At 43.5% G+C, this 22,663-nt stretch overlaps 2 protein-coding genes and 2 non-coding genes across 5 annotated transcripts in view; all 4 read left to right on the top strand.

Moving 5' to 3' along the window:
• The first annotated feature begins 321 nt into the window (after positions 1–321).
• Positions 322–6,933, top strand: VHL (von Hippel-Lindau tumor suppressor). Its single transcript, XM_020887545.2, has 3 exons — positions 322–656; positions 2,988–3,110; positions 4,832–6,933. Exons 1-3 carry the CDS (start codon positions 392–394, stop codon positions 5,023–5,025), a joined length of 582 nt encoding a protein of 193 aa, XP_020743204.1. The 5' UTR covers positions 322–391; the 3' UTR covers positions 5,026–6,933.
• Positions 6,934–9,935: 3,002 nt separating this feature from the next.
• On the top strand, positions 9,936–10,042 carry LOC139031341 (U6 spliceosomal RNA). Its single transcript, XR_011483815.1, has one exon. It is a non-coding gene; the product is annotated as a U6 spliceosomal RNA (small nuclear RNA).
• Positions 10,043–11,613: 1,571 nt separating this feature from the next.
• Positions 11,614–22,663, top strand: part of IRAK2 (interleukin 1 receptor associated kinase 2) — a 54,996-nt gene continuing 43,946 nt past the window's right edge. Inside the window, exons 1-2 of one of the 2 annotated variants that reach the window (XM_020887544.2) lie at positions 11,614–11,746; positions 21,711–21,893. In XM_020887544.2, the coding sequence (XP_020743203.2) occupies positions 11,692–11,746; positions 21,711–21,893 (238 nt within the window). In that variant the 5' untranslated portion in view covers positions 11,614–11,691. Of the gene's footprint in view, positions 11,747–13,224; positions 13,415–21,710; positions 21,894–22,663 lie in introns of those variants that run through there. The other variant, XM_020887543.2, reaches the window with a different exon arrangement.
• Positions 22,155–22,261, top strand: LOC139031337 (U6 spliceosomal RNA). Its single transcript, XR_011483811.1, has one exon. It is a non-coding gene; the product is annotated as a U6 spliceosomal RNA (small nuclear RNA).

Genomic DNA, 22,663 nt, shown 5'->3' with positions numbered 1-22,663 from the left:
ACCAAACAACTTGATTGATAAAATTAGTAAATAAATAATAGCGCAGATGGTAGGGAGAATATGGCAAAAATCATGACGGTCTTAAGGCAATGAATGAAGCTAAAGAAAAACCTATGGGAGGCACAAAAATCCAATGTTCAGAGGAAACCCTGGGGCAAGATGGCCTAGCGCCACCCTCCGCCTCAGAGAAGATTAGTCCCCTAAGGTTAGGTGATACATCTGCGCATGCGCACCGCCTCGAGCCTGCCATCTTCAGGGTGTATTCCATCCTCCACCCAGAGCGCGCGAAAGCCGCACGTACGCCTGCCCGGGGACGCGCACGCAACCCCCGCCCCGCCCCGCGCGACCGGCGAATCCCGCGAGGCCGGGGTAGTCTAGGCTCTCGGAGGTAATGCCCCGGAAGGCGGGGGACGCGGAAGAGGCTGAGGCCGGCGCTGAGGAGGCGAGTGCAGAGGAACCCGGCGCCGAGCGGGAGATGGAGGCCGGGCGGCTGCGACCGGTGCTGCGCTCCGTGAACACGCGCGAGCCGTCCCAGGTCATCTTCTGCAACCGCAGCCCTCGCGTGGTGCTGCCCGTGTGGCTCAACTTCGATGGCGAGCCGCAACCCTACCCGACGCTGCCCCCCGGCACGGGCCGCCGCATCCACAGCTACAGAGGTAGGCGGGCCGGGGTCGCCCTGTCGCGCCCGGCCGCGCCGCCCCCTTGAGCTGAGCGCAGCGAGCCGCGCTCTAGGCCTGAAAACCACGGTGACGGTGGCTCGGTCTCACCGAATCCCCACCCCTTTTTGGGGAGGCAGCTGCTGTTGTCATTTTTATTCCCATTTTACTCTCGAGGAACTGAGGCCCCAAGAGAGGTTGTGACAGATTCAAGTTGACGCAACTAGTAAGTGACAGAGTATCTTTCTAAGACTGAGTAGTTTGCATTTGAAGATCAACCCCACGTGTATTCCATCCCTCACGCCCATTTGTTCAGTTTATGATTAGGAGAATCCCACATTCTCCGGTGTGCCCAGTGAGCCGGTCCGCGTCGGGTCCCTGCCTTCATGAAGTGTCTCTTCTGTTCAGTGGGGCAGAAGACACAAATACACAAATAGATTAAGAAGAAGCCGGTGTCATAATTGCTGCAGTAGGAACGGAGCACAGCATTGCACCTGCTCAGTGAAAGGAAAGGGTGTGTGCGTTCAGTTAGGGGAGCTTCCCGGAAAAGAAGGGGAATCCTGGAAGATGCATGGAATCTGACCAACCCAAGACAGGAGTTGAGAGCTGTAGACGGAACCGCATGGCCTGACACCTGGAACCTGGGAGAGGGGAGAGGGTATGGAATGGTGGGAGAGGAAATGTGAAAGATGATTTTACCCCTAAGAAAATGGGGGCCATTGGAAATTATTAAACAGAGAAATGGCATTGCCTGATTTAATACTGAAAAGCTTCCCCAGGATGCAAGGTGATTTGGAAGGGTAAGACTACTGGTAAGACTTAGAAAACTGTTGTAATAACCCAGACTGGAGATGTCTAGGGCTTACTGCCTAAGGAGGCAGTAATCTTCCCTTGGTTTTCAAAAAAAAAGTTAACGCTTGCTAAAATTTCGCTGTCTTTCTCAGAGGATCTTGATGAATCTTTTTTCCTTGAGGATAGCATAGTCAGTGATGCTCTTCAAACTTTTACGCCAAATTTCTCCTAATAGTAAATGAGGAATGGGAATTCTTTGGGCTTCCCTGTGGCTCAGAAAGTAAAGAATCAGCCTGCAGTGCAGTAGACCTGGGTTCAATCCCTGGGTTGGAGAGATCCCCTGCAGGAGGGTAGGGTAACCCACTCCAATATTCTTGCCTGGGGAATCCCCATGGACAGAGGAGCCTGGCGGGCTGCAGTCCATGGGGTGACAGAGTCAGACATGACTGAGTGACTAAGCACAGCACCAGTGTTTTGGGGCTCAGTGCTTTTTCTCCTGGCCCTGTTGGATCCCTGGTGGGGAAACTAAGATCCTTGCAGGCCACATAGTATCCTAGGGGAAAAAATACTTTTTTTTTTTTTTAAATGAGGAAGAATTCAGTTCTTCCAGAGACTCACATTTCTGCAGTCTTTTATCTGGGAAATTGTGTGACTTTTTTATTCTCTAAAATTTATCAGTGCCTTTTTTTTTTAACATTAAAAAAATTACTTACATTCTGAATGTACTTAATGTTCCTAAATTATACACTTAAAAGTGGTTAAAATAGCCAATTTTATGTTATGTATATTTTATCACAATAAAAAACATTACTTCTCACTTGACATTTCTTAAATTTTGCCTCCAAATCATCATGTAAACATATGCCCAGGATCTCATGCTGTTTTTATTCTGAGGCAGCCTCCTTCTTTCCTTGAACAGAATCTTAGGACTGGGATTTTTGTCTCCTTCCAACTGTCCCCCTCTCTCTCTTTTTTTTTTTTTTGCAAAAGATATATTTATTTCTTAAATCCATTTTTCTAATTTTCATGCAGTAAAATACTCAGATCCTAGCATTTAATAGGTTTTGACAATACCTAGATCAAGTTATAGATCAGAATATTTCCATTATCCCAGAAAGTTCTCCCTTGCCCCCTTCCACTCTTCTGATTTTTCACATCCTTGATTAGTTTCATCTCTTCACACAGAATGTACCTTTCTCTGTCTGGCTTTTTTCTCTCAGTGTGATGTTTTTGTACCTTGTTTTTGAGAAGCACAGATCTGAGGGGTTGGTGACCTCTCTTTAGTTTGCACCATTGGATGTGATTTGCAGTTCAGATACTTTGCTTTTGCACCAAGGTAGCAGAAAGGGCCTTCGTTTTGGAACCTGGTATAGTTGCTCTTCTGTCTACTGTCTGCATTGCCTTTTGTGAGGATTCCATAGAATAGCATTATTGGGGGGGCTTTGTATGGTATTCGAGCACAATGAGAGGCAAGTATTTCAGTCCGAGGACATGAAGGCAGTAGATATGTGACTACTTAACCTCTGCTTGTCTTAACAGGTCACCTTTGGCTCTTCCGAGATGCTGGGACATCTGATGGGCTTCTGGTTAACCAAACTGAGCTATTTGTGCCATCTCTCAATGTTGATGGGCAGCCTATTTTTGCCAACATAACACTGCCAGGTATACCGATGTTCCATCTTACTTTTTAAAAAGATAGGCTGTTGTGCTAAGTAGAGGATAGGCCCTTGAAGGAGCTCAGTCCTTAGTGATTTTTGCCTGATGCTAGGCAAGGTATCCAACTTTTCTGTGTCCTATCCTCCACCATAAATAAAATGTAAGTAATTTACTGGTATTCTCTATGTTGAACAAAGATGTTGTGGTGTCTCAGAAGCTCTTTGGGTTTGTCAGGAGTGGGCTAAATTAAAGTAACTGATTGTAGAATTATGAGTGCATTTTGTTTCCCTGGCCTTGGAGTAGAATTATGCCCTGGAATCTCAGGAGAAAAAAATGTGTAGAGAGTGAGATATCATGGCTTATTTATGACATCTGGTGTTGTATCTTTTAATGTAATTTAATCCAATCAAGCTTACTGTGCCAGTCAGGGGTTTAAAAAAAAAAACTCAGCAAACTGAACATTAGCTTCATAGTTTACCACTTGTTTAAAACTCAAGTGATTTTATTAGGTTGAGCCCTAAGAAACTGATCTTTTGGGTTAAAAAAAAAAAACCTAAATATCTGTGGCTTCATAAGGTTCAGACTAGTATGTGTATATAGATTTTGTTTTAAGGCAGTGGATATACAGAAGTGAACACTGGTAAGTTAAAATATAGGAAATTTTGCCTTATAGGAGACCTTTAAAGAATAAGTTCCCCAGTGAGTTAAAAATAGGATTTGAGGAGATCAGTGACAGCTGTAATCCCCAAAAGGCTATAGACAGAAGGAGGTTTCAATAACGAGAGGTTGAGACCTGCCTCGGGAGGAACAGAGTAGTCAGCAGCTGGGCTGACTTCCTAATATGTGGGACCCAGTGCAAAATGAAGATGTGGGACCTTTTGTCCAAAAATCAGGAAAACTACCATTTAAAATGCTAAAATATTTTCCCTTTCTTCTGTGTGTCTCTCACAACTTGTTACCATGTTTTTTCTGTTTGCTACTTAATGCTACTCTAGGAAAAGTTAAAATTTTTTAATTACTAAAAAAAATAGGATTTGAGGGACTTCCCTGGTGATCCAGTGGTTATGACTCTGTGCTTCCACTGCAGACAGCACAGGTTTGATCCCTGATCAGGGAAACTTAAGATCCTGCAAGCTGTGAGGTGTGACAAAAAAAGCAAAAACATAGGATTTGAGTTCCCCCCAAATCCAGTTATATGCTGTTTTGGTTATCTTTTGCTGTGTGACAGCTACCCCTAACCCAACAGCAGCCATTTTACTTGTTCGTAATTCTGCAGGCAGGGCTGAGTTCAACTCAGGGGTCATCCTCCTCTCTGGTGGTCACTGGTGTGGCTGCTCTCTGCTGGCAGGTTGCCTGAGGACTGGGCCTCTTCGTGTGGTCTCTCTTGCTGCATAACTCAGGGCTCCTGAGGGCGTAAAAGCGATCGTTGCCAGAGCTTCTTAAGGCTGAAGTCCAGAATCACCACAGCGTCACTTTGCCCACATTCACTTAAAGCACATCATAGGCTTAGCCCACTCTCAAGGGAAGTTCCTCCACAGGGTCATGAATGCTATGAGATGTCTATCGGAGCCATCACGTTAACACCCTGCCACAACCCACTTACTCACCTTTTTTGTCCAGCGTGAGGTTCAGCTGTCGAAAATGTAATGGCTTCAGTTGGCCAAGCCTCTTGAGCGCTCGATCCCCAGGCCTGAGTCTGCTGCTGAGTCGGTTTTCTGCCCTTACAGTGTACACCCTGAAAGAGCGGTGCCTCCAGGTTGTGCGAAGCCTAGTCAAGCCTGAGGATTACAGGAGACTGGACATTGCGCGATCCCTCTACGAAGATCTGGAAGACCACCCCAATGTGCAGAAGGACCTGGTGCGGCTGACACAGGAGCATATTGAAAACCAGCGGATGGCAGGGGAGACTGAAGATTTTTAATTGAAAGTTACACTCCTCGGTCTCAGCTTTTGACGGTCCTGACAAGTCTTGATCCAGAACTAGGACTGGTTACCTTTTCTCGTCTCATTCTTGGAGTGAAAATGCTCCATTGCTTAAAACAAAGTTAACTGACCTCACTACTGGGCATTGTGATGTTTAAGGGCAAATATCACAAAATGTAATAATTATGCCTGCCTCTTGTAGAAATATTTATCAAGGAAAAGTAGTTGCATCTTTGCTTCCTAGTGAGTCAGGAAAGTTTCTGTGTAAGGACTTTGGTGGAAGTAATTACAGCGAGAATTGTAGCTTATTCTTGAGTTGTAAGGAAGCAGTGGCTCCTGCTTTTCATTGTTGTGTTGTGGTTGGTGATGTGCCCACCTCCTGCTCTGAGAGACGAAAATGTCCTTGGGGCAGGGGAAAATCTGTCTGCTCTTTGAGACCCTAGTGCCTCGCACATTATGAGCCTTCCCTCTGTGTTAATTGAATGAAACAAACCAGTGGTCCTTTGGTAGAAAGTGTTTAGAGGTTTTGACCCTTTTTTTGAGGGGGGGGGTGATAGTGGGAACCTTAAAGTATATACAGTAAACAGGTGTTTAAAAGGGAATCATTTTTATAGGAAGCAGTTTTTTTTTTATGATTTTCTAAATTTTGACTTTTCTTAGTCCATTGTTGTCACAGGGCTGTTTTACTTCTGTTTCTAAGCCAGGATTAGCTTTCTACAATTCTTGTGGTGATAGCTTTTTGAAACTTGCTATCCACACAGGAGATAAGAGAAAATAGCCATTGCCTTGTTTAATCATAGTATTAAAGAGCTACTCCTGTACTATAAATTGGTTTTTGCCAAGTGTGGGTATTTCTGTTCCTTTTTGTAAATCCATGACGTTTCTGTTTAATTCAGCAGTTTTTCATCAGGCAGGATCTGGTGACACTTTGCACCTGGCTAGAGGAGAAGACGAAGTCCTCTAGCCTCTGGGATGTTACAGGTAACACACTGTGGATTTAGAGAGTAGCCTGGAATATTTTATAGTTTTGTATATGCCCAGATCCTTGCCTATAGGCTGGACTTAAATTCATTAATTTGAATTCAGTACTTCTATCAGGCATCCTTTTTTAGTAGCTAATGGTTTTAAAAAAAAAAAAAGGATCCTCCCCAGTAGAGAAAGTTTTGGGAGAGACAGAAAAATAAAAGGAAGAAAAGATCAAGGTAGATACATTGTTTAAATACAATCACTAACTTAACATTTTGAACTTCCAGCCTTTTTTTGGCTTGGTTTTACATAGTTGAGATCATACTGAATATACAGTTTTATATTCTACTTTCTCATTTAACTTTATAACAAAATATTTTTCCATGGTATTATAAGCTCTTCATACTCATGAGTGCAGCCTTCCTTTTATAAATAATGTGGGACTCTTTCTTGCCATCCTTATTAAATCCTTCTGCTAACCTTTGAGTGCGTTTCCTGTGCTCTGATATCAGAGTGAAGTGAATGAATCAAATGCCTTACAGTATTTCCACCTAATCATATTCTCCTCTTTCAACATTCAACAAATAAGGGGCTTTTTAAAAAAATCTGTTGTGTTATTCATTCAGTGACACACCTCTAATTTTTTATCTAATTTTTGTTGTTGAATTGTTGGGTGGAGAAGAAAAAATGCTGGTATAGAAGGCAGCCATATGATTTCAAAAGTAGGACAGTATGAGAGATTTAAAGAAGTCTATTGGTGCTGGATTAGTTCAATGTTGGTTTTATTATTTTTTTAACCTGCCACGTGTCAAAATGTTCCTGTTAAAACTTACAATTTGAGTACTGTGGTTTTTGTGTTGTCCAAAGAAAATTGAAAACCTGTAGCATGTATGTACTCATTTGAGATCTTATGAATGTATTAAATGTATTGCTCTTGAGAGACTGTGGTCTTACCTGTTTTCAGTTTTTTTTTTTTTTTTTTTAAAGCTTCTTTTGGATACAGTAAATGGTGCTGAGTAAAGGAAATAGGTAGGATGTCATTTGCCAGGTTCTTCTGTCTTGCAGAGGTGTGAAGACTGTTTAATGGTCTTGGGGAGGGGAAACCAAAGCAACCTGGTTCTCTGTCCCTTTTCTTTCCAACCCTGGATTTTGTTTAGAACTTTAATTCTTTTAGCTTTTCTTTTCTTGTAAAGATTAAATATCACTAAAAATTTTAAGCACTACAGAAAAAGATGAAGAAGAAAAGCATTCACATTGGGAACAACGGCTTTTTTTTATTTTCATGAAAACAGAATCAGCCTTAACAAACATCTCCCTAAAGAAGATACACAGATAGCAACTAAGCATATGAAAGAATGCTCCAGGAACTTCCCTAGCAGTCCAGTGCTTCAGACTCCATGCATTCAATCCAAGGGGTGTGAATTTGATCCCTGGTCGGGTAACTAAGATCCCACGTGTCAAGCGGTGTGACCAAAAAAGTATTTAAAAAAAGAAAAGATGGTCCACGTAGTATGTCATCAGAGAATTGCAAATTAAACAGCAGTAAGATACTACTATACACCTATTAGAATGCTCCCCCCCCCACACACAAAAAGGCTCACATCCAGAACACTGACCACACCAAATGCTGGTGACGATGTAGAACAATAGGAACTCTGAGTCATTGCTAATGGGAACACCAAATCATATGGCCACTTTGGAAGACAGTTTGGTGGCTTCCTACAAAATTAAACGCTTATCATATATCCAGTAATTATGCTCCTTGGGTATTTACTCAAAGGAGTTGAAAACGTACGTCCAAAAGCTTGCACATGGATGTTTATGGCAGTTTTGTTCATAATTGCCAAAATTTGGAAACAAGCAGAGTATCCTTCAGTAGGTGAATAGATGCATATGTAATATATCCAAATAATGGAATATTGTTCAGCACTAAGATGAAGGGAGCTGTCCACCAAGAAAAGACAGATAAAACTTAAATGCTTATTACTAAGTGAAAGAAGACTGCTTGAAAAGGTCACGTACTTTATGATTCCAACTCTACAACATTCTGGAAAAGGCAGAATTGGATTTAAAAGGGATTGAGGGGACTTCCCTGGCAGTCCAGTGGTTAAAACTGCACACTTCCAATGCAGGGGTCATGGTTTTGATCCCTGAATGGTGAGCTAAGATCCCATGTGCAGTTGGCATGGCCAAGAATAAATAATTTTTTTACGGGGCAGAGAGGGTTTGAGGAGGTGGAGGAATGAATAGGTAGACCACAGAGAATTTTTTGAGGTAGTAAATTTATTCTGTCTGATATAATAGTGGATATATGTTACTATACATCTGTCCAAACCCACAGAATGTGCAACACCAAGAGTGAACCCTAAGGTAAACTGTAGACTTGGGATAATAATGATGTGTTGGTGTAGGTCCATCAATTGTAACAAATATACCACTTTATGGGGTTGTTGATAATGGGAGAGACTTTGGGAGCAAGAGGTATATAGGAAATCCTGTACCTTCTTAATTATGCTGTGAACCTAAAACTGCTCTAGAAAATAGTCTATTAAAAAAAGTGGTTAATATCTCACTAGGACTTACTGGATATTGAGAAGATGAAAAGAAAACAGGGTGCTCAGCTCACTAAGGACATGAAATAAATACCAGTATTTTACAGTCCTGAAATAGGAACACCAGTATGAACTTTTCAGATATTTCATGTTAGGTTTCTGTATCCTGTTCTTAACACCTCAGCCCTGCTCTATACTAGTCACTGGGCTGCCTGTTACCCCTTCACCATTTCTCCTTTCTGTCAGCTAAGCTCCCTACCTCAACAGAACATTTTCCTGGAGACTTCCCCCATCACCACACATGTGCAGTAATCCATAGGCAGATCACACCAGTTGACTCTTGGTGTTGTACATTCTGTGAGTTTTGATGAATTTATAATGACATCTATCCACTTTTATATCAGACAGAATAGATTCACAAATATGCTTGTGATGTTAACCAAAGGTGTTGGGCAATAGCACTGGACACTTAAATGAGAGAGAAACCTGCAAAACTTGTTTCAGGAAAGTACAAGTCAGCATACAAATAAATAGCAATAGGCTCTCTCCCTATTCAGGTAGAAAACACAAAAGGTTGTTTTGTTCCAGTTGGGAAGAGTTGAGTCCCTGATAACTGGACTGGACCCACAAATGTTCACAACAGACCTAAGATTGCTGAAAGACTCAGAGGAAATCATTTTAGCAAATTATTTTATCTTTAGATAAATTGAAGGAGAATAAATTGGGCAAAGGATAGCCTAGCAGCAGTTTGCTAGGGAGGACATAAGATGACATTCTTCACCTGAAGGAGCGGGGTCAGATACCCTGGTCCAACTTGGAAATACTAAGAACTTGTGCTTCAGTTATCCAGTGATCAGAAACAATCAGATGGAAACTAGAGTGGAGAATTATTCTAGCAGGTCTGGGTTACCCTTGTCCTGTAGCAAATGCAGAGAGTGAAGAGAACCCCTACCGTTCCTGAGGATGAGAAAGCAGACACCTCTGGAACAGAGTCCAAATACTGGAAATAAATGTACATTAATAGGAGATGGGCCAAATCGTGTACAGTGCTCCTAAATAAACCATTAAAAAGCAAAAGGTAGATTCTTATGTATGGACATGAAAAACTATTCATTATTAGTTGAAAAACATTTATAGAAAATTGTGTTTTTAAAATTTTTATGTTAAAAAGTTAATTTTATAGAGGTCTAAAAATACATGCAAGTATATACACTAAACTGTTAATAATGCTTGTGCTTCCAGGATGAGACTATGGGAAGGTGTTCATTTCTCTGTCTCTGTCTCTCTGACATAACAGGAAAAAAAAGTTATATATATGTATATATGTAGGTCTTTGCCTGAACTCTAGGTACACAGCTCCTAAAACCATTGAATTCAAATTTCTAAGTGAGTGCTCGCTTCGGCAGCACATATACTAAAATTGGAACAATACAGAGAAGATTAGCATGGCCCCTGCGCAAGGATGACATGCAAATTTGTGAAGCGTTCCATATTTAAAAATAAAAAAACAACAAAAAATTTCTAAGTGATAAGATCACTAGGAGCATCTTTTATTCTAATGAGAGGACTCTGGGCTGGCTCTTGTATGACTCCTGGAAGAAAGCATGGAATTTTCAGTCCTTGCCACCCTTCTCCAGTCTAGGACACAGGATCTAACAGGTCTAACTCCATATTTCTCTTCATCTGGATGTTCATCTGTATTCTTTATCATATCCTTTAATAAAGTGGTAAGTGTATACATAAGTTCTTTGGGCCATTAGCAAATTAATTAAACTTAAGGAGGGGTCCTGGGGACTTCTGATTTGTAGCCATGTTGGACAGAAATAATGAATAACCTGAGGTATATAATGAGTAGTACAACTACTTGGACTGGCATCTGAAACGGGTGGGGACAGTTTCATGGATCTGAGCCCTTAACCTCTGGGATCTGACACTGTCTCCCGGTAGATAGTGTTAGAACTGAGTTAAATTGGAGAACACCCAGCTGGTGTCCTAGAGGATTGCTTGCTGTGGGGAATCTACGCCCCCTCCCTCATTTGGTGACTACAAGTGTCCCAGGTGAAGTGTTGTGTGTATTGAAAGTAACTTGGGTCCGTTTGCCGCATGCAGTAGAGCCAACCTACTTAACCCTGAGTTGTGGTGAAGGAAACTCCTGTGTTTATTTGCAGGGCACCGAACAAGGGAGTCCAGGCAGCTAGTACTCAAAAAACCTGAACTTCCTGAAGCCTTTCAGGAAGATTTTTGTTTTTTTTTTTAAAAACCTTTTATGTAAGAGTATAGTTGATTGCAATGTTGTGTTTCAGGTATACAGCAAAGTGATGCAGTTATGCCTATACATGTATCTATTCATTTTCAAATGGAGAAAGGTTTTCAAGATAGGGTGAGGAAGTGGGGGTTGTGGGGTGTGTGATCCAGTCATGGATATTCTTCTGATTGGTTGGTGATGAGATAATGAGGAATTAACATCATCAGCCTTCTAATTCCGACTGGCCTGGGGTCTACATGCTTGTATGCAGCATACAGTTAACTTCTTCCATCTGGTGGGGGTTTCAGTATCTATAAAATAGTTCAAAGAATTTGGCTCAGAATATTATGTATAGTCCTTGAGGAAGAAGTAATAGTCCTTGATTAATGGTGAAACAGTTTAATGGCTAAACTATTATTATTTTGTCTCACTTGACTGTCTTCCTTTCTTCATTTTCATACTTCTCTGATTAAATTTACTCTTTGGAACTCATGGAGAGTCTAAGAGGCTAAATTTTTTCTACAGACAAGATGGAGGCAGAGGACATGGCAGGGCAGTGGGACTTGTTCTGAGAACACGCCCCATAGGGTCCTGCTCGGTTACAAAAGTAAAGAAACACAGAGGCGAGAACTGGGTTTTCCCCTACGCAGGTGGAACAAAGTCTAGGCCTGGCTTTTTTCCCTTAATTTCACTTCTTTGTTGAGGACAGTGATTATATACTATCAAAAAAACCAATAAAGTTATTTTTATTAAAGAAGAAAAATATGTGCAAAGTACACCGAAAAGCATTATTTTCGTTATTTCCTTTTTATCAGCCTTCTTTCACGTCCATCTTCCTGATGTCCCACGGGTTCTCAACTCTGCCTGCACATAAGTAGAACTACTTGGGAAGCCTTTTGAAATGCCAGTGTTTGCATTCCAACCCAGAACAATCGCACCTGGATCTCTGGACAGAGGTAGGGTTAGGCCTGTAGGTTCTTTTTTAAAGTTCCCAAATGATTCTAAGGTGTAGCAGGGATTGCAGACCTCTGTATCTTCAAGGGAATTAAACATGAACATGGAGAAGGCACTGGAAACCCACTCCCGTACTCTGGCCTGGAAAATCCCATGGACGGAGGAGTCTGGTAGGCTACAGTCCATGGTGTTGCTAAGAGTTGGACATGACTGAGCGACTTCACTTTCCCTTTTCCCTTTCATGCATTAGAGAAGGAAATGGCACCCCACTCCAGTGTTCTTGCCTGGAGAATCCCAGGGACGGGGGAGTCTGGTGGGCTGCCCCGTCTGTGGAGTCGCACAGAGTTGGACATGACTGAAGCGACTTAGCAGCGGCAGCAAATATGAACAGGTCAAAATGGCACAACTCTATCACTAATTACATTTAGGTTCAGTAACTGTTTTTAACTGACCCTGGTAGGGAGGGTGTTGGTCATGGAAAAGCTAATTAGGAGAAACTGTGTATTGTTCAGGATCACAGAAAATTTTTCAGAGAACAAAATAGGGAACAAAGAGCCCTTCCTTGGGATCAGACTTGGGTTGAATCTTGTTACTTGACCAGTTTGGCTTGGACAAGTTACAACTGACTCAAGCCTAAGTTTCCTCATCTGTAGAAGGGAAATGATAAATGTATCCTGTAGGATCATTGTAAGGATCTACACACAGGTAATATGTGTTAGATGCCTGGTACCTGATAGGTGAGTGGCAACTCTATTAATTAGTGATAACAAAGACCTTACTTTGAAGAACTTATTCTAAAGAATGGGGACAAAGTCATGTCCATAGATGGCCTGCTTAGGCCCTGCACTACTCAAGCCTCTCTGGAGGAAAGAACCCAGCACCTAGAGCAGTGTCTGGCACATAGTAGCTGCTCAATAAGTACTGGCCCTTAAAGTCACAGTCTATCCTGAGTCTCCTATTTAATACAGAGTCCTACCCCTGCTTCCTCTGGACTCCTGATTCCTCTTAAAGTACTCCTCCCCAGCACAAGCATCTTTTAGCATTTCATGTAACTTATTTCTTCAGTACTGTTTTATTTATTGCTACTTTCCTCCACCCACTCCCACCCCCGTCTAGATTGTAAGTCCCATGAAAAAACGGGCTTTTGTAAGTTTTCTGCACTTTTGCATCTCCAACACCTAGAACAGTGCCCAACTAATAGCAGGTTATTAATAGACTATCTCTTGAATGAGTCGAATGTGGCTGAGGGGCTAAAGCCCTGGAGGTGGAGTCAGAAGGTCTCTTGGGATCACCACTGAATTTCCGTGTGGTCTTAAAGGTCTTTCCTCTCTCCTCTGGGCCTGTTTCTCCGCCTCTGACCCTGACCCTTTTGGTTTCTTAGCCATTGGTCAAGCCGGCCGGGAGGCGTCGCGCCCCCGGTGTCCGCCAGGGGGCAGTCGCACACAGGGCCGGCCCCGCCCACTTCCCGGCGGCCCGCGGTGGGTGGGCCCACGGGCCGGCGGGTACAGAAGCGGAGTCCTGCGTGCGTCGAACTCAGTTGTCAGCCCGCCTGCCCGCCAGCCCTCAGAGCCTGGCCATGTCCTGCTACATCTACCAGCTGCCCTCCTGGGTGCTGGACGACCTGTGCCGCAACATGGACACGCTGAGCGAGTGGGACTGGATGCAGTTCGGTGAGTGGTCCTTCCTGCGACCCCCACTAAGCCCCCTCCCCGCGTGTCTACCGTGGTCCTTGATGTCAAGGGCTCTCTGTGCTGCTCTCCTGGGCCCGGGCCTCCTGTGTATCCTTGGGTAGGCGCTGCCCCTTTTCTGCTGGTGATCTGGAAGGTGTGAGGTGATCTCGGACGATTTCTGCTGTTACTCAGTCTGTCGCTAAGTAATGACCGGCTGCACTTCGCTGTTTACGGTAAAGCTGAAAATTGTTGCTGTCAGCAGTGACTGGTGCTTACTGTGTGCCGGCCCTGACGCAAGCACCTGACACGGATTACCTCATTTAATTCCCACAACAGCCGTAAAGTGCATATTTCTCTCACCCCATCTTACAGACCAAGAGAAGGATTTAGAGGTAGAGTCGCTGGTGCGGGCAGCCACTTGTGAGAGTCACTTGTTTCACGCAGTTCCCAAGTGGCGGAGTTGGCTTTAAACCCGGCGTCTGGCTCCGCCAGGACATCCCTAACTCCTTGGTGTGTTTTCTTTGTTTGCGCCTGGTGATTGACTGAGGGCTTGGCATCTGGGAGCATGCTGAGCATGTGGTCCTCAGGCGCCCAAACACAGGTTTGTACTCCAGGCTCCACCACATCCAACTGGTGACTTTGGGCAAGTTGCTTAACCTTAATCTGAGTCTCAGTTTCTTAATCTGTAAATAGAGGTGGTTGTGAGGAATGAAGATTATATAAAAAGCTCTTGACACCTGTGTGTCAGAGGTTCTTGTAGGTATTAAGGAAGTGTTAACAATGACCATTCTTAGTTTTTTTTTTTTGCTTTTTCTTTTTAAAAGTTTTTTTTTTTTAAACCATGCAACTGGTGCCACTTTATTTGAAAGGTAATATCTGTATTTTTTAAAAACTGAGATTATGATATATACCAGTTGAACAAAGAATGTAATATTTATGTATGGTGGAAAGAATAATAATAAAATGAACATGCATGTTGTTATCCGTCCCGTTTGAGGAAATTATATATATATATATATATATATATATACACCATGCAACTGGTGCCACTTTATTTGAAAGGTAATATCTGTATTTTTTAAAAACTGAGATTATGATATATACCAGTTGAACAAAGAATGTAATATTTATGTGTGGTGGAAAGAATAATAATAAAATGAACATGCATGTTGTTATCTGTCCCATTTGAGGAAATTATATATATATATATATATATATATATATATATATATATATATATATTTGGAAATAATATATATTTTAAACTAGCAGTTCTCGACCAGGGGCAATTTTGACCCCTTTAGGGAACATTGCTATTGTGTGGAGACATTTTTGGTTGTCACAGCTTGGGGGATATAGTGAGTAGATGCCAAGAGTATCAGTAGCTCATTCATGTCTGACTCTTCACGACACCATGGACTGCAGCCAGGCTTCTCTGTCCATGGAATTCTCCAGGCAAGAATACTGGAGTGGGTTGCCATTTCCTTCTCTAGGGGATCTTCCCAACCCAGGGATTGAACCCAAGCCTTCTGCATTGCAGGCAGATTAACCGTCTCAGCTGCCAGGGAAGCCAAAGATGTTGCTAATTGTCCTACCATGCACAAAGCAGCCCCCTCCTCAAACAACTATCCAGACTGAAGTGTCAGTAGTGCTGAGGTTCAGAAATCCTGCTTTAAACCAGTCACAAAAATAATACATGCTTATTGCAAAATACTGAGGAAAACAAAGATTAGCTCAAACTCTGCCACTCAGTGATACCATTCCTATCATTTGGGTGCCGACAATAATAATAATAACAGCAAGAGCCAGTAACATGAATTGGCTTCTCACCATGTTCCAGCAGAGTGCTAGGTGTCTTATATCTTCTAGTCTTTTTTTTCCCTAAGTATATTTATTTATGAATATACATTTTCCAAAAGTCATATAATTTTGTACATTCTACTAGTCTACTTTTCTCACTTACACTGCATCACAATTATTTCTCCTTGCCAAGCAGTATTCCTTAGCAACACAGACTTCGATTTTTATTTCAGTGTGCATTCTTATTCACTGTTTAGTGGAAAAAAATAGCAGAGGTACGAGGTTCAGTGAACAAACCAGGCCCCTGGAAAGTGCTATCTTTCCCCTCCCGGGCCCTCAGCCTCCCCTTTCCTCCCTGCAGAAGCAGTCCCTTGGTAACACATCCGGGCATCTCTGAGAAGTCTGTCACCATCTGATTTTCTAGACCGCACTGTGGCCCTTTGCTCAGATGATCTGTGATTTGACTGTTTTTGATTGTTTCCTGGGTAGTGAACAAACACTTTATGTAAGAGCCTCTCTCTAGTTTTTTCCATGTTGGCCTCAGTTATGAAGGCCAGAACAACTTTTGTTTCTAGGATATTGATTTAGAAGGCACTCCTGTGAAGTTCTTCCTCTTTTTTTTTAGACTAAAAAATTTTTTAAATTGAAGTATAGTTGATATACAGTGTTGTAACTTCTGCTCTACAGCAAGCTGATTCAGTTATATATATCTATATATTTAAAAAAAATTATTTTCCATTGTGGTTTATTACAGGATATAGGATATTGTTCTCTGTGCTGTAAAGTAGGACCTTGTTGTTTGTCCATTCAATATATAACATTTTGCATCTGCTTATCCGAAACTCCCGATCCATCCTTCCCCCATCCCCCTCCCTCTTGGCAACAAGCCTGTTCTCCATATATGATGTTTAAAAAAAAAAAAGCACAATTTCATTGAGGTATAATTCAGCTGCCATGCAGTTCACACATTTAAAGTGTACCTAAAAGGCATCTAGTATATGCAAAGTTTTATATCCATTTCCATATCAATCTTAGAACATTTTAATTACCCCGGAAAGAAACCCTATACCCCTCAACAGTCTCCCCAACACTCCCAAACACATCTCCTGTTTCCCCCCAGCTTTAGGCATTGCCTATTTTGGACATTTCATATAAATGGAATAACTCATAAAGTATGTACTCCCTTGCAACTGACTTATTTAGCACCTTTCCATGGTTCATCCATATTTTAGTGTGTATCAGTGCTTAATTTCTTTTTATTTATTACTGAATAATATACCATTGTATGGAGGTACTTCATTTTATTTATTCATCTGACAGCTGATGGACATTTGGGGTTCTTTCCACTGTTTGGCTATTATGAATAATCCCTCTGTGTACAGTTGTGTCCGTCTTTGCGTGGCTGTATGTTTTCATTTCCCTTGGGTAGATACCTAGGAGTGGAATTACTGAGTCACAGCGTAACTATGTTTAACACTTTGAGGAAGTGTTACACTGTTTTCAGAAATGCATTTACCATTTTACATTCCCACCAGCCGTGTATGAGGGTCCCAATTTCTCCATGTCCCCCTCTATCCAAGCGCTTGTTCCTATCTGTCTTTCTGAGTCTCTAGCCGTCTGACGAGCCATTCGAGGAGGTATGAAGTGATTTCTTGCTGTGGTTTTGGTTTGCATTTCCATAATGACTAATGATATTGGGTGTCTTTTCATGTGCATTTGTACATCCTCTGGCCCCTTAGACTCTGGAGACACCAGAATTGCTCAAGGTCCTCAGAGGCTTCCCACTGTGATTTAGGTTATAATCCAAATTCCTCACCAGGCCTGCCTCATCTGGCACAACATGAGCCCCACTGACTTATGTGACTCTCCTCCCACACCCAGCTCTTGCTCACCCTGCTCCAGCTATGCTAGCCTCCTTGGTCCAGACTCAGGGCCTCAGTGCTTGCTGTTCCCTCTGTCTGGGACATTCTTCCCCCATCTTCCCCAGGGCTGGTTTTCTAGTCTCTATTAGACTTGTATTGCTGCTGTAACAAATTACCACAATTTAATGGTTTAAAAACAGCCTTTATTGTGTTACAGTTCTGGAGGTCAGAAGGCCTAAAATCAAGGTGTTGGCAGGGCAGCTGTCCTTGCAGAGGCTCTAAAGGAGACTCTATTTCCTGGTTTTTACCGGCTTCTAGAGGCTGCCTGCATCCCTTGACCTGTGACCCCTCTTCCACTGTCGAAGACAACAGGGTAGCACCTTCAACTCTCTCTGACCTCTGCTTCTGTAGTCTTCTCTGAATTGGACACTCCTGCCTCCCTCTAAGGACTCTCGGGCTCACTCAAATAATCCAGGATAATCTTATCTCAAAGCCCTTAACTTAATGCCATCTACAAAGTCCCTTTTGTCATGTAAGGTGCCATATCCACAGGTTTTGGGGTTTAGGACACTGACATTTTTGGGGTGCATAGTCTTTCAGTTCTCAATTCATCCGACACCTTGTTTGAGAAGCTGACCCTGTCCTCCTTTTTTTTTTTTTTAATCTCATCTCTATGTTTTATTTTCTTCATTTCTCTTAACATGCTATGACCTTGTTCCTTACTTGTCTATGTTTGTCTGTCCCCAGGGAATGTAAGCACCATAAGGGCAGGGACATCACCTATCTCGTTTGCTTCTGTATTCTCAGTGGCCAGCCAATGCACACTCTGTACCACTTGAGTGAAGGATGGGCTGAAGGATGTGGGAATGGTGAGGACACAAGATGACCTGGAGCCCCGTGGTCAGCTGTCTGTGCTGAGTCAGAGGCCACTGGGCTGGGAGCCAGCCATGGCCCCCAAGTAGCCGCTCCTTGCCAAGGCAGCACTTGATGGTTTTCTGTTCAGCACAAGTAATTGTGATTGTCCTTCCAGCCCTGAAGAGTCTTGGCTTCTGCGAGTCTCTTTTTTTGTTGTTGGGGTTGAAAGACCTTACTGCAAATTCCACAATTTATTCTTCTTTTTTCTTTAATGGCATTCTAGCTTTTTACTAATAGAGATAATGCCAGTCATTTTAGAAGCGATCATTCCTTAGGGCAGATTGTGATACTGGGGAGTGGAGGTGGAAAAATCTATAAAGTGATTAAAAAATCATACAGTCACAAATGTGCAAACTCTTTGGATTTGACCATTTTGGCAGATAACATGTTTGCCTCCTGTTTGTTTCCCTATGATTGTGACTGCATTGATGTTTCCCCTTGGGGGAAGACAGGCTTCTCACAGTCTCACCCATCCCAGGTGTATTTCACGGGGTGCTGGGGCAGGGGTTCCTTTGTTGGACGGCTCCCCTTCTTCCTCTCTCATGCACACACCGGTCTTTGAGTACAGCCCTGCTTTGTCCCTGCCCAGCCGTGTGACTTCAGGCAAGTGACCGCCTCGCTCTGAACCTTTAGTTTCCTCATCTGTAAAATGGGGATGAGTTGCTGAGAGGCTTAGAGGGCAAGACACTCTCCCTTTCCCTCAATCAGGAAGGAGTCTGGTTAGTCCAGACAAGTAACACTTCATCCAAGGGCAGATCATTTCAGGAGACTGTTCCCTCCCTGCCCCAGAGAGCTTTGAAGATGGGCAAGGTTTTCTCCTGTGTCCTGCAGGACTCAGGATCCCAGACCAGGAAGGATGATCATCACGTAGTGTTAACTATTGGGGATGAAAGCAGGTTTTCATAAAGTATAGATGGCTTAACAATTACAGTGAGCATTTATATCACAGGAATGTTATCCTATACGTATAACTAATCTAATCCTTGCAACAACCACTGAAAGCAGGTGCTATTGTTCATCTCATTTGAAAATGAGGAGACTGGGGCACTGGGGAGGTGAGGGGCGCCTTCCTTAAGCACACTGCAGATAAGTAGCAGAGAGAATATCTGAACCCAGGCCTCAGAATCCAAAGTCTGAGGACTTTGGTGGTCCAGTGATTAAGACTCTGTGCTCCCAATATGGGGGACCTGGGTTCGATCCCTGGTCAGGAAACTATATCCCACATGCCACCACTAAAAATCCTGAGAGCCACAACTAAGACTTGGTGCAGCCAAATAAATGTTAAAAAAAGAAAAGAAAAGAATCCAAAGTCTGGTCCCTGAGCCTGCGATTATAACATCCCTCCTGCTGACATAAGCGTGTATTTTTATTTCTGATAGAAGAGCCGACAAGAGTATAACCAGTGATTTCCTTGGGGTCTTCCAAGTGGGGTGATCACAGGGGCTTTGATTTTCTCCCAGTTCCCACATGTTCCACATGTAATAACCAGGTACTGCTTGTGAGTGTTGGGCAAAGAGCCGAGGACTCAGCAGGCCACTTGTCAGTGACTCATCCCACTGAGATCTCTATCTTGTCTTGACCCTGGCTTCAGGGTCTTGTTAAATGCTGACAGGTCAGTGCTGTGAGAGATGTCACTTTCACAGAGCTACAGTGTCCACACTGCAGGGCAGCTCCGGGTTTAATCGCTCTTCCTCCCACGTTGCCTGTGAGGAAAGTGGAGCCCACAGGAGTGAGGGCTGCCGCAATGGAGCCCTGGGGGTGGCTTCTGTTCTTCCCATGACATCATGCTGCCTCCAGAGAGTGGGAGGTGAACCTGTGGACAGAGCTTGTGTGCACAGAGGGCTGGGAGGAGGGGTTCCTTCCTCTTCGCCCCACTCTTTTCTCTCTGCCACTGGAAGCAGCCCCTGACCCTGCTGACATAACATCCCACGGACCAGGAATCTGGCCTGGGGTTTCCAGTGACTAAGGTTGCAACTCAAGAACTTTCCATCTCTAACCAGGCACTTCTCCCAGAGGCTTTCTCTCTGTGGGAGGCTGTCACGACCTTCCCCATTCCTCCAGAGGAACAGGGACTGTGTAATAGGATCATGTCCCTCCCCGGCTCTGAGATGGTCCATAGTGTCCTGGTGTCCGTGACTCTTGGGATCAGGTTCAGACTGTAGCCTGGCATTCGAACTCCATCGTTATGTAATCCTGGCCTCTTGTCTTGCTCTTCCCCACTCAGTTCACTCATGTTTGTATATTTTCAAGCAGAAAAGCTCTGTGGACTTTGGGTTGACTTACCACTGTATCTCTGGAGTTTGTCACAGGCCTGGAGCTCAATAATATTTTGTTGAATGAATGTATGACTTGATGTTCACATAGATATCTGCTCCATGATTTCTGAAATCCTGAAACTGAAGTCTGATTGTTTTAGTCCTAGTTTAAAAATAAATAAGTGCCTCCCCCACTTCAGAAAACTCAGCAGAATACTATGTGACCGTTCAAAAATGCTAAATATGAAGCGCTTGTAACCAACTTGAAAAATGCTTACGGTATAGTGTTAGTAAATGAGGTCTAGATACACATTGTTTCTTACAGTCTGGCAGCAACTGCATCCAGAAGCACCCCTGTGTGTTTTGAAGGGGACAGTCTTAGAAATGAAAAATATCTTAGTGGGATGCTGTGTCATGTATTAGCTTTTTTGCTGCTGTGTTTTCCAAGTTTTCTTTAGCAAACAACCATTAACTTTATAATAGAAAATGAAAAGAAGTAATGCATTAGTTTTAGTATTGTAGACAGTGTGTGTGTGCTCCATCGATTCAGCCATGTCCAACTCTTTGCGTGGACTGTGGCCCACCAGGCTCTTCTGTCCATAGGATTTCTCAGGTAAATACTGGAGTTGGTTGCCACGCCCTCCTCCAGGGGATCTTCCCGACCCAGGGATCTAAGCCAAGTCTCCTGCATCTCCTGCATTGCAGGTGAATTCTTTACCGCTGAGCTACCAGGGAAGCCCATTGTAGACAGTAGCCCCCTGTAAATTGTACACTGCTTCAGAGTTGACAGAGTGCTTGTAGATCCATGGCTCTCTTGCTCCTTGCAACAGTTCTGCGAGGATGGTGGGCTGTGGATTCATTGATTCATTCATTCAGTTCCCCCTGCCAGGGCTGGAACTTAGGTGAGGAGAATGGGATGCCCAGGGCAAAACTATAGGAGACATCTACTCTCTAGCTGCTTCAGGTGCAGGACCAGCCCTAAGAGTGAGCACTTCCTCCACGGCCTCACTTTGGTCCTGGCCCTGCCCTCATTCTATGCCAGGCCTTCTCTGTTCTGAGGCTCTAACAGTGCCTACATGGGACTTCTGTTTAGAAGGGAAGACAGACAAAGTTCTTTTACCTTCTGTTACACTTGAGGAAACTGAGGCTCCCATCCCACTGGGGAGGTGTCTTGCGCATAGCAAGTAAGCAGCTTAAGCTCAAGGCCCCTGACCCGCTTGTCGTGGTCTTTCTCCTGAGTCTTGTGTGGTCGCCCAGGGTGCCATTTACATTCAAGTGTGAGCATGCTGGTCCTGGCAGTGTTGAATGACTTGGGCTGCCGGTGGAGCCCAACTCCTGGAGGAATTTCAGGTGGAGTGAGGGGCAGGTGGTTTGGTGATGGACGGAGCCGGGCCAGCATGGGGACCCTCTGGTGGAGGGACTGCCCTTCTGACTCTTAAGTATTTTTTCGTGCTCACCTTCCAGCCTCCTATGTGATCACAGACCTGACCCAGCTGCGGAAGATCAAGTCCATGGAGCGGGCCCAGGGCGTGAGCATCACACGAGAGCTTCTGTGGTGGTGGGGCATGCGGCAGGCCACCGTCCAGCAGCTCTTGGACCTGCTCTGCCACCTGGAGCTCTACCGCGCGGCCCAGATCATCCTCAACTGTGAGTCCCCACCGTCCCCTCGTGGCCAGCAGGAGCTGCGCCTGCTGGCCTTGAAAGCTTTCCTGATCTTAAAAACATTTACCACCCAAGTAAGAAATTAATAACAGTGGTCACGACCCCCAGGGAGAGGAATGGTGTGGCCAGAGAAGCAGGTGTTGGAGATTTTATTTGATTGATTTTTTATTGACAGTCTCTCATGCACCTTTTACATGTTGGTTCTCTGTTACAAAAATAAATAGAAATTTAAAAATAGCTATAACAGTGCTTGCTTCGGCAGCACATATACTAAACTTGGAACAATACAGAGAAGATTAGCATGGCCCCTGCGCAAGGATGACACGCAAATTCGTGAAGCATTCCATATTTTTTATCAAAAAAAAAGAAAAAAAATAGCTATAACATAACAATTCAAGAAAGTCGGCAGTAAAAATTATTTATATCCTCATCCCGTTTCCCAATTTGGCATCCCAAGAAGTAACTACTAGTTACACTTTCTTGTCTATTTTCCTAGAAATTTTCTAGGCAAATGTTTATATGTATCTGCAACACTTTTAATACAGATGGTAGAGAGAACACCGTGCACTCAGATGTCCCCTTTGTTTTCACCTGGCAGTTGATCTTCCAGGTAGTTTCATATTGAGATCTTCTGTCAGCAATGATATTGTATTCCTATGACAGATGTATGGTGATTTATTGATAGGTGTTCAGGTTGCTTCTAGCAGTTGCCTCTTGTGTACAGTGTGGGACACACACCCCATTTGCACGCATGT

The sequence above is a fragment of the Odocoileus virginianus genome, chromosome 26 (genome assembly GCF_023699985.2).
Source record: "Odocoileus virginianus isolate 20LAN1187 ecotype Illinois chromosome 26, Ovbor_1.2, whole genome shotgun sequence".
Taxonomy (NCBI): domain Eukaryota; kingdom Metazoa; phylum Chordata; class Mammalia; order Artiodactyla; family Cervidae; genus Odocoileus; species Odocoileus virginianus.
The sequence above is the reverse complement of the archived record's forward strand: the minus strand, read 5'-3'. Positions and strand labels throughout refer to the sequence as shown.

Bases quoted from the DNA above. Each gene is read 5' to 3' on its own strand.
- VHL (XM_020887545.2), top strand. From the start codon at position 392: ATGCCCCGGAAGGCGGGGGACGCGGAAGAGGCTGAGGCCGGCGCTGAG. The intron at 657-2,987 runs GTAGGCGGGCCG...TTGTCTTAACAG, and splicing joins CCGCATCCACAGCTACAGAG to GTCACCTTTGGCTCTTCCGA. The intron at 3,111-4,831 runs GTATACCGATGT...CTGCCCTTACAG, and splicing joins TGCCAACATAACACTGCCAG to TGTACACCCTGAAAGAGCGG.